At 37.9% G+C, this 11,884-nt stretch overlaps 1 protein-coding gene across 1 annotated transcript in view; it reads left to right on the top strand.

The window, feature by feature from the left end:
* Positions 1 to 213: 213 nt before the first annotated feature.
* Positions 214 to 11,884, top strand: part of LOC122192120 — a 38,475-nt gene continuing 26,804 nt past the window's right edge. The window contains exons 1-6 of the mRNA XM_042892589.1: positions 214 to 290; positions 379 to 445; positions 1,165 to 1,235; positions 2,127 to 2,181; positions 2,531 to 2,665; positions 3,792 to 3,911. Coding sequence (XP_042748523.1) covers positions 214 to 290; positions 379 to 445; positions 1,165 to 1,235; positions 2,127 to 2,181; positions 2,531 to 2,665; positions 3,792 to 3,911 — 525 coding nt within the window. The remainder of the gene's footprint in view (positions 291 to 378; positions 446 to 1,164; positions 1,236 to 2,126; positions 2,182 to 2,530; positions 2,666 to 3,791; positions 3,912 to 11,884) is intronic.

Raw genomic sequence — 11,884 nt, 5'->3', positions numbered from 1 at the left:
AAGCATTCACAAAACACATGAGAAATAAGTTTTAGCCAACATCTTGCCAAACCACACAGTATCTGGAACAAGGATACCAATCTTCACTTCCACCTCTACCTCTCCTTCCCTGATGTGTGAATGGTAACTGGGAAGAATTTCTGGAGGAAACTCATCTGCAGGAAGATAACCTTGAACTCTGCACTTTCTGATAGTAATGTATAAAGCTGCTATATGGGAACTACTGAGTCACAGACTGAACCACTAATTGAGAACCTGGAGAAAAGACATGGTCAGCCCTGGAAGCACAAGTGAAGGCAATTCACCTGTGCAACCAAAAAGGGTGGAGCCTGGCTGCATCTCTTTTAGACCTCATTTTAAGGGCTGACTGCCACTAAGAAAGGATCTCTTGTTGGAGATCCCTTCTTTGTGGAATATTCTTTTGAGCTTACCTCTTCAGTTACAAGTGAGCATCCTTTTTTTGTAACCCACTCTCGTTACTACTATCTGGTCCTGCTGCCTTTACAGATGCTCTACCAAATAACTGTAAGATACAGATATCGCTATTCATTAATTCAATATGAACACAAAGACCATAGCTTGAAAACAAAAAGAGTATTAGTAGCTCTAAATAAGGTACTGTGGAAATGATGTCAAAAATCTTCCTTTGTGTATTTTTTGTCTTTTTCATTTTTTTTTCAGTGTGGGGATAGGAATGGGAAGATTTTTCTTTTGAAGTCAGCACTGTTTTGACAGATGTTGACAGTAATTAAATGTAATTAAAATGTTCAGGATTCAACTTAAATCACATCAATTTCTGTGTTGTGCTGCATTATGTTTCCATTCACAGTATCAACTGTGCTTTTCTTAAACCTGGTTCAAGTTTTCTTGAAAAGATTCATAAGCAGGTTTGAAATTTCCTACAAATTTTTAGGTATTCAGACAGGTTTTATTTTGCATGATATCACGCATTTTATAAACCATACCAGCTGAGTAGCAAGCACATATATCATAAAATCTGTTTACAATCAACTGCAGTGATTCTCGTCTGATTGACTTCATTGGTGAAATTAGTTTAAATTTGGTAGTCCATGAACAGGTACTGAGTGACAAGATTCTAGAAGAGAAGGGTTCAAATTACACTATAAATAAACATCTTCACAAGCTTTTGTAACTTTTTTTTAGATTTTGAGGTGGCAGTTTGTACAGAGTGGATGGATCTGCTTACAGGCTCTTGGTGTCTGCCTCAAGACAGTGTAAGTACATCACCATTTGAAAATGATCCCCTCTATCTATTTAACATGAATATTGAACAACAAATATTAATGAGAATACTGTATTTTAGGCATAATTAGGATTGCATCAATTTTATTCCTCCATAAGAAATGAGCCTTTGGGAAAATCTTTGGACTTTTTATTTGCTCAATTCTGTGCCATACTGTGTACTGCAAGGCTATTATTGTCTGTGTGTACTCATAAACAAAATCATAGAATGGCTTGGGCTGGGAGGGACCTCAAGAATCATTAGTTTCCAAACCCCCTACCACGGACAGGGCAGCCAACAGCTAGATCAGGCCAGGCTGCTCAGGGCCCCATCCATCCTGGCCTTGAACATCTCCAGGGTCAGGGCATCCACATACTCTCTATGCAACCTGTCCTAGCATCTCACCACCCTCTCAGTGAAAAACTTACCCCTGACATCTAGTCTAAATCTTCCCTCCTGTAGTTTAAAATCGTCCCCTCTTTTTATCTCGTTGTCTACCCAAATAAAAAGTTGATTTCCCTCATGTTATAGTTTCCCTTTAAATAGTGGAAGGACATGTGAGGTCTCCCCACAGCCTTCTCTTCTCCAGCCTGAACATGCATGGTTTGTTCAGCCTGTCTTTGTAGCAGAGGTCCTCAAGACCTCTGATCATCTTTGCGGCCCTCCTCTGGACCGTCTCCAAAAGCTCAGCACCCTTCCTGTGCTGGAGGCCCCAGACCTAAATGCAGTACTCTAGATGGAATCTCATGAGGGTGGAGTAGAGAAGGACAAATGGATCTCTTGTACTGTTGGCCACCCTTCTTCTGATGCAGCTCATGATATGATTGGCCTTTCTGGCTGCAAGCACACAACACTGGTTCATGTTAAATTTTTCATCTTCCAGGACCCTGAAGTCCTTCTCAACAGGCTACTCTCAAGGAGTTCTTCTCTCAGTCTGTGTACGTATCTGGAATTACTTCAACTATAGTGTGAAACCCTGCGCTTAACTTTATTGAACCTCATTAGGATCACATCAGCCAATTTTTTGAGTTTAATAAGGTTCCTCTTGACAGCATCCCTTCTTTCTTCTGTATGAACTGCCCCACTCAGCTTGGTGCCATCACGAAAAGCTGTAAATAATTATTTATGCATTAAGAGGTACTTGCCGTTTAATTTTATCATTTATTTGGAGGAGAAATATCCTTGGCCTTGTTGTTTACACCTGTAGTTTCTAACAACAAATCAATTTTTTACAAGTTAGTTTTTCCAAGTGTGTTTGGTGTTATAAAGCTGAAGCTTTCCTTACAGGTTCCTACATGGTCATGTTCAGCTTCAGGAGAGTTTATCCCATGCTTCACATGGAAAGGAGAACTGGAAAAAAAAAAAAAAGGACTTAAGGCTCAAAGTTTCTCAAGGTTTAAAGACTATCAGACCAAGCAGGAAGTAAATACTTTTTTTTATCTTTGTGTCTTAATTTTCCATGTCATGTCCTTTATACTAGCCTCTTGCCTTTCTAGGGCACATTTAAAAAAAAAAAAAAAAGTCATCTCTTTCTTGTGCTCTCTCTACTCTCTATTTAAGTACAAAAAAAGAAGTATATTTGTTATTTAGGTATAAGAATTGCCAAGGATCACTGAAGCAAAAAATACTTATTCCGGATCTTAGTGGGAGATGGATCACTCTCTAAAATTGTTGCTGCTAGCAGTAAGCATAAAAATTTTATGATGCATATGTTGGCCCTGATAATGTTGCCAAAATAGATTTTTAGAATCTCCACCTGAAATATGATGGGAAGAATTCGGCTTTCATACAGTCATGCATCATTAACTGTGTTTAACAAATGCTTTAAACTCTCAGACTAAAGCAATAATTTTGATTATGACTACCGAGATGTAAACCAGACCTGAAATTTAGCAGCAGGATCCCCCGGAGAACAGAATGAGCAGCAGAATGAAAAGCAATGTTCACTGCGTTGTTTCGGTGCAGGGCCTTTTGTGAATGAAATTCAACGTGTCATTTATTACACGTACTAAGACAAGTTTGTGTACCAGGGAGGCTTCTGGAAAAATCCAGGTGTTTGATTAAATACAGCCTGTGTGAGTAGTTGGCAATGCTAGTGCCTAAGTGGGAGCGGTTAGCAGTTCTCTTTTGAAATGCCTTGTATCCTACATGCTGCTGGCTCTTGTTCAGTGATGCAGGTGATTTTATTTCTGAGTATCACTATAAGTATTCTGCATGCACCAAGTTTGTAAGAACGTAAATCTTACACAGACTCTTAAAAAATTGACAAAATGGTGCAGCTATGATGACGAATGATTCAATTTTTAGATTAAAGGCAATTTTGTCTCTGACCTAGCTAAAAAATATGTTTCTGGAAATGTCAAATGACTTCAAGCTTTATTGATTTTAAACCTCAAACATTTAGAATCAAATTGCAAATGTTTGTAAATGAAAATCTAATGGGAGTTTGTACTCCCTTTCTCCCTAGAGGATACTCTGAGAGACCTGAGACTGTTTGTCTGGAGAACAGACTGAGATGATTCTTATTAATCTTCTTAAATATCTATAGGGAGTCAAGTGGATGGGGCTATGCTTTTTCAGTGGTGCCAAGCAACAGGACAAAGAGAAACATGCAAAGACTGGAACAGGGGAAGCTGTATCTGAACATGAGAATTCCCTGTGTACTCCAGTAAAAATCTTGCAGTTTATCTACACTGGAAAAAGATTGCATACTACCATCTCAGTTTGTAAATGGCAGCTTTGTTATTACAGTCTGTGGGAACTTCAGTCCACTTCTTATTTTCCCACTTCCAAGAGACTTTTGGCATGAAGATGCAATTTTAGTAACTCAAAGAAAATGGTTTAAAACAGAGAGGATTGCATTACGCCTGTGGAGAAAGATACCTAATCTCTAATTGTCACCGGTTCACCCAAGCTCCTGTAGGGAAATTGTATTCAGATGGCAGGATCTACTTGAAGCACGTGCAAAAGTGCAGTTTAAGAGAACTCTGAAAGGTAATAACAGGGTACTATATTTTGTAGAAATTTTTGCCTGTAGTCAAACATTTGGCTTCAGTTAATACTGAACTGAAGGCAATTACCTTACAGTAATCTCTTACAGTAGAGTATGTTTTACAGCTTTGTAGAATAAGCGAAAAAATATTTTCTCCTCAGAAACTGTGATTTGCATCCACAAAAACAACAACAACAACAACAAAAAAAAAAAAAAAGAAAAAAAAAAAAACAAAAAAAAAAACAACCAACCAACAAACACTTGAGCAGTAAAAGCAACAAAGATTTTAGTAATAGTCTGACTGGTTATGAAATCAGATACTACGATCACTTAATCACAGAAGGCCTCTGCCTATATAATATTTCTAAATCCTAGAACCTGAAAATTGGCATATTTTATAAAGCTTTGTATATCCTCTAAATTCAGCAGTATATATACAATGTATATGTTGAAAGGGAATAGATGAAATTGGAGGATCTAATTAATCCTATAGAATCAACAGTCTATGCAAGAATCATACTTAGAATGAAGAATGTGGAAAAAATAAAAAGCTATCAAGAAACTTCATAAGGGTTTTTATTTTTGTATTTAGTCACGATCTTCACACAAGGAGGTTTTTATAAAAATTGAAAATATTTCTTCCTCTTGACTGCATTGCATAAACAGATCTGACTACATTAAATTTTTACCAGGACTCAAAAATAATACCTACAAGCAAACATTTTGTTTGCAATTATCTGATAAATTTGCCCCATCTGTCACCTATATGCTATTTGCAGTGCCAAAAATAGTGAGGTTAAGTAAAGATCTATGCCTTTAAAATAGGTTAGGAAAGTAAATCTAAGATTATACTTTCATAGAATCCTTTGAGTTGGAGGGGACCCTTAAAAGCCATTTAGTCCAACTCCCTTGCAATGAACAGGGATGCCTACAGCTAAATCAAGTTGTTCAGTGCCTGTTCCAGCCTGACTTTTAATACCTCCAAATTTCTTGGTGAACTTCTGAGATTGCCATGTGCTTTCAAAGAATCTTAATCATATCCTGTTTACTGTTTCCTCTGTGAGTGTCTGTTTCTGCAAACTGTCTACCACAAGAGAAGTGAAGGTGGCGTGTCTTATACTCAGGCTGATACTACATACAACCAGCCTACAGATGTGAATACTGGAAACACTACAGAGAGACACAGGTAGACAAAGTTCCTCCTTGCAAAGCAGAAACAAAGTCAAATCTCTGTAAAGATCGTTTGAGCGAGGCCATAGAAAACAAATTCTAGACAGGTTATGTGAAACTTTTGATTTGGAAAAAATAACTCCATACAAAGAAGGTCTTAGATGAAAAACCTGAGGAATATGTACTATCTATACTGTTTGGAAAGAACATAGCATTCACTGATAGTGTTGGCAAGCTGTGCGTAGTTCTTCACATGATTAGGCTTGAAATAATTACAAGAAAAGTCTAAGCACAGGCAATTTAAATTTATATTCTTGCAACTTTAATTCTTATTTTTGCATTCTTTAAAATACAACACAAGACTATATTCCAGTGCCCTGAACACCTACTAGGCTTCATTTCGTTTTCCTAGGGCTATTTACATTGTCTATTATGGCTCTCAGCTCTGCTTATTAAAGGCCCACAGCCCACCTGGTGTTCTTGCCTAATTATACAATCCTATGACACAAGCTCCGTCAGTTGTTTATATGTTCACTAAGCATACCAGCAATCAATGAAATGATACCATGGGTTTGGTCTACCCACACCCTATTCATTATGATGGTAATTTCCATAAGTGGAAAGGAACACGTTATGCCTGAAAATTGATCGTTAGGACAAAGAAGAAATCATTTTTACATCTTAAACCATTTGAGAGAAACTGACCTGTTTTGCATTAGCTTAACTAATTTAATTTCCATGCAGAAGATGAAAGTTGCTGTTGTAGTTTAATCCAGCAAGCAACTGAGCACCATGCAGCCATTTGTTCACTTCCCCTCTCTCTGCTGAGATGAGAAAGAGTACTGGAAACAAAACAGAACAAGTGGGTTGAGATGAAAACTGTTTACTAAGACTGAAGAAGAAATAATGCTATGATAACAGCATATACAGCTGCAATACGATTACTTACTGCCTGTCAATGGATGCATACCAACAATATGATGGCCTGTAAGGAATACAACATTTCACCAATGCCCGGAAGCCCCAAGCAGTGGCCCCACCTCGTCTTCTGCAATGGTAAAGGAAGGGGCTCTTTCCTGGGATGTGAGGGAATAAGCATTGAGTAAAGGAAAATTTAACAGTCTCTTCAGTGGTAGAATTGAAGGCAGATCTGGGAAATTAAAGACTAATAACTTGCTTTACCTTGAATCTTGGGTCTACTTTTTTTCTTACCTTGTATCTCTGGTATTTTTTATATGTAAACAAAACCTTAGCTTTCAGAAGATGATAGCTCGTAGCTGAATTGGAACATATATTTCAGGAAAAACATCTTCATTTAAAGGCTGCAAGTGGTGGGTAAATCTCGTTTTTATTTTTTTTTCCTAGTTGTGAATTGCATTCCACTAAACAAAAAGGTCTGAAATAAAAAAAAAAGCCAAGATTGAAATACCCAACTAACTGAAAGGTCGTCTTTACATGATGCTGAAGCTGTTAAAACCTAAATGATAATATTGCCTTTATTAATAAAATGAAGTTCTGTTTTAAAGGCTCTCCAAATAGCATGCTTAAGGTACTTATGATATTTCAAAAAACAATGAGATATGGCAAATCTGTCAGTCTGGCAGGCAGATTTGTAATGAATTCCATAGGGGTTAAGGGTAATAGACAATCAGGTGACTCAGAAAATCTCTTGTCTTTACTCATCATGGACCATAGATCTCCGAGATTATCTCTGAGACAAACTGGAATGAGGGATCATGACTTGAACATGATTATTGGGGTTTATGTACCTGCTCTGTACAATTTTGCAAATTGTGAGAAGTAAGATTCCACTTCTAGTACTGAAAATTTACTTAAAAGTTTATCTATAGTGTAAGATGTTGAATACAGTATCTGCTGCATCATGATTTATGAATCTATAAATATACAAGAAGAGTATGAAGTCTCAGAAATCTAACAATTTTGGCACCTTATGTCTTGTGATGTCTTTGAAAAAGGTACTTAATGAGAGTTTTTATAGGAGATAAAATTTGAGAGCCACTTAATTTTTTGTTGAGGTTCACTCGTTAATGGCTTGAGATGATTTTAGCTCAAGTAAAAGGGGCTTTCCAAGACATGGGCTCTGAATGCAGAAGAAGGTGGAATGGAGGTACTTACCCTTCTGTCAGGAATAGATTGAAAAGTCTGTATATTCTGTCAAGCTAATGAGTCTCACCCAAGATGTACTTGTTAAATTCTGGAGGCTATAGTCTGTTTAACTGTAAGTCTGCCATAAAAATCTTCTGTGTATGTTTGTGACCTCAGACCTTTTGTTTTTGTGTTCACTGCCTTTAGAAGAACATAACTCCTCTACAGATGGATAGGGGGGCTCAAAGTGTGTTTTTGTATGCAGAAGTACACAGTAGTTCTGTGCGCAGAAGAGAGACAGTGCAAAAGTGAACTTTGGTCACAGCAATTTGCTATTTTTTGCAGCAATAATATTCCCTTGTCTATGACTGTCTAGTGGATTATTAATAAATAATGTTTTAATGGATTATTAATAAAAATCACGTGAAAGTGTAGTGAGTTTGCTTTTTATTTCTTATCTTTAATAAAGCAGCATGGGGTCAGAATAAATACTGCTTGCCTACTGTTAGCAGAGATTTAATCAAAGTCTGTATAGGAGAATCAGTAAAAAAATAATAGCTCAAAAACTTTTATTTAGAGCAAATGAGACCCATGCAGCTGGGCTTGTAATGTAATTTGTTTATTATTTATGTCATTTCAGGGCAGATGAAAGGCAGTGACGTTAATCAAATAATGAAAATGTAACCATGTTTAATGTTATGCAAGTAGAAATAAGGGAACTGGAAAATGGTGAACTATTGGGACAGGAAATAAAAATCATGAATATTTTACCACACGTCATGTGCAACCAGCTAATAATAAAAACCAGTTCTTTGTTTTCAAGACAGTGTTCTCTGTGTTCATAGAAGATAGGAAAGAATGAATGTCCAATTATAAATCACAGAATCACAGAATCACAGAACTGTAGGGGTTGGAAGGGACCTCCAGAGATCATAGAGTCCAACCCCCCTGCCAAAGCAGGTTCCCTACAGCAGGTCGCACAGGTAGGCATTTAGGCAGGTCTTGAACATCTCCAGAGAAGGAGACTCCACCACCTCCCTGGGCAGCCTGTTCCAGTGCTCCATCACCAAACTGTAAAGAGGTTCTTGCGCACATTTGTGCGGAACTTCCTATGCTGCAGTTTCCAGCTGTTTCCCCTTGTCCTGTCTCCACTCACCACTGAAAACAGTCTGGCCTCGCCATTCTGCCCCCCACACCTTAGATATTTATAGACCTGGATCAGGTCCCCTCTCAGTCTCCTTTTCTCAAGGCTGAACAGACCCAGTTCACTCAGCCTTTCTTCATAGGAGAGATGCTCCAGGCCCTTCACCATCTTCGTGGCCCTCCGCTGGACTCTTTCCAAGAGATCCCTGTCCTTTTTGTACTGGGGAGCCCAGAACTGGACGCAGTACTCCAGATGAGACCTTACCAGGGCAGAGTAGAGGGGGAGGATCACCTCCCTCGACCTGCTGGCCATGCTCTTTTTAATGCACCCCAGTAAGCCATTGGCCCTCTTGGCCACAAGGGCACACTGCTGGAAATGTTATTGATAAAATGTACAAGTAGGAGAAAATTCTGATAGCAGGAAGGAAGATGTAAAAGGACTATATTTTATACCTTGACAGACTATTTAGTTAACTGAAGAATTTTAAGGAATTCTTTCCTCTGTAAGGTCCTAAATCCTTGAAAAGGATTTGTTGTAACGTTGAATGTTCTTAGGAAGTGTGAAAGTTATCAAAATTTACTACAAATAATCAGAAGAGCTTTAAATATAGCAGCATTTTGATTCGATTTTTGATAAAAAGCCTATTCTGCCTTCCTTAATTGAGGTGGCATTTTCTGCTGAAAGTAAGCTAATTATAGTAACATTTAGTAACATACAGTAAAATAACCTAAGTATTACAGAAAATTTCTGATTGCCAAAGCTATTTTAAAAATATTTCTTTTATTGTGAGAATTGGTCAATATTTTTACATTTCATCCTGTCACAATACAGGGAAATTATATGACAACATATAGGCATCTTTTATTTTTGCCATGAAATTTTTTTGCCATCCCATTTAACAGATGTCTAGTATTTATATTTCAGGCTAGATTCTTTAATCATCAGAGAGATGTGCTTCCAGTTTTAATCCATTTTCCAAAAAGGGAAGTTATAAATCTCTAAGTTTAGTTACATCATCTAATCACCTTAAGTGGATAAATGGTTTGTTCTGTGGTCTCAAGGGAGATAAATTGCAGTACATTGAATCATACAATCATTTGAGTTGGAAGGGACATTTAAAGGTCATCTAGACCAATTCCCCTGTAATGAACAGAGGCAGCAACAGCTAGATGAAGTTGCTCACAGCCTGATTCAGCCTGACCTTGAATGTCTGCAGGGAAGGGTTATCCATTTTGTCTCTGGGCAACCAGTTCCAGTGCCTCACCACCCTGATTGTAAAAATCTTTTTCCTTGTATCCAATCTAAATCTTCCCCTTGTTAGTTTGAAACTATTTCCTATTGCCGTGTCACAACAGACACTACTAAAGAGTGTTCTGTCCCCTTCTTTCCTGTGGCAGCTCCCCTTCAGATATTGAAAGGCTGCTATCAGGTCACCTCCCAGCCTTCTCTTTGCCAGGCTGAACAGCCCCAGCTCTCTCAACCTGTCCTCAAAGGGAAGTGTTCAATCCCTTGGATCATTTTTTGGCCCTTCTCTGGACATGCTCTGACAGGTCCATGTCTCTTCTGTACTGATGACTCCTTATCCGGATGCAGTACTCCAGGTGAAGCCTCACCAGCACAGAGTAGAGGAGCAGGACACCTCCCTTGACCTGCTAGCCACACTTCTTTTGTTGCAATCGAGGATACAGTTGACTTTCTGGACTGCAAGAGCACATTGCTGACTCACATCCAGCTTGGATCCACCAGTACCACCAAGTCTTTTTCGTCAGGGCTGTGCTCAATCCTTTCATCCTGCAGCTTGTACTGAATAGGGGCTTGCCATGACGCAGGTGGATGTTGAACTTTCCACTGAGAAAATTAACCAGCTTCCTAAATATTTAGCTTGCCATCTCTAGCAGATGCAAACTACTAAAGGGACTCACGGAAAGAAAGGTGGTGTTACTAATAGCAAGTTACAAGAAATACAAACACGATGTGATACAGTTCTGTGGGAGATCAAAGTTTGTGTGAGTGTTAGTGGTAATGTACTTGTAATTCCTTAGCATGCCATTTTAGATAGGTGAATTAATCAAGAAATGTTATACTACCCAGGATAGAATCTTGTGGCATTCATTTTGCACAGAAATGCTCATTATGGCTTTAGAAAGCAAACTCTGTACCTTGAGTCATAAGCCATTGCTTCAGTGCAATTATATCTACTTTAAACTTGAGCACAACTCTGCAGGCTGAAATTTATTTTCCTTAACCTTTCTTTATATGCAAGTTTCTCATTCATTCCAATTTTAAGGACTTTTAAGGAACAGATGGGGAAGAGAATGATTAAAATAAAAACCTGTAGTTATCCTTAGAGAAACAGCTTACATCAACTTTTTAAGATGAATTATAATTGTAATTTGCTATTTTAATGAAAAGAGTAATAGAAACATCAAAATATGAAGAGAAGGCAAACTAGGACTTTATTCAGCTTCATCCACTACTTTGTATGTACTGTAAAGAACGTGTAAAGTAGAGTTGAAAATTTACATGGAAATACTGTGTACGAGAATGAAGTTACTTGCTGGCTGTTTCAGTTCCTCTAAGAAGAAACTGAAAACAGACTCACTTTGCTGCTTGACTTGTAACAACATGAAAATTGCAAGACTTCCTTATGCCAGTTCAGTAGTGTCTTCTCAAATCATCAACTTTTTTGCTCCCTCAGGCCTGCTCGGCATTAATCTTTCCAAGGAACAGAGGGTCACATGTGGGGACCATGGATATTATTTTTCCTTCCCACTGAATCAAAACACGTCAGCACTGACTCTTTAATCCTCTGTCTTCATTCTTTCAGAAAACTCTGGGAGAAGAGAAACAATTTGTAGTGTGCTTGGAAAGTCAATGTATCTGTTGAAAGTGTTTGAGAAATAAATATCAAAATGATGAATACCTTTTCATGAAAATGCACTTTGCAGTTCTGCTATTTAAAATGAAGTACTTTTTTTCACCTGCATTAAATATAGCCAACAGTTATTCCGAATTTCAGGCATAAACTCTGCAGTTTATTACTGAAGAAAAGCAGTTCACTCCCTCCCCTCACCCTATATTGGGCACTTGATAGGTACATCTTTACCTGCACTAATTAAGTTTCCCAAGCATGAACATATATTCTTTTTAAGGAGAATGGATATAAAGCCCGAGAGCTTGCTTTTTGCCTAAATATGAATTATTTTTCATCAGTAGTTAAGATGATACA

This window comes from Lagopus leucura, unplaced genomic scaffold, assembly GCF_019238085.1.
Source record: "Lagopus leucura isolate 7727_CA_CO unplaced genomic scaffold, USGS_WTPT01 Super-Scaffold_73, whole genome shotgun sequence".
Taxonomy (NCBI): Eukaryota; Metazoa; Chordata; class Aves; order Galliformes; family Phasianidae; genus Lagopus; species Lagopus leucura.
This window is presented reverse-complemented; position numbering and strand designations above follow the sequence as displayed.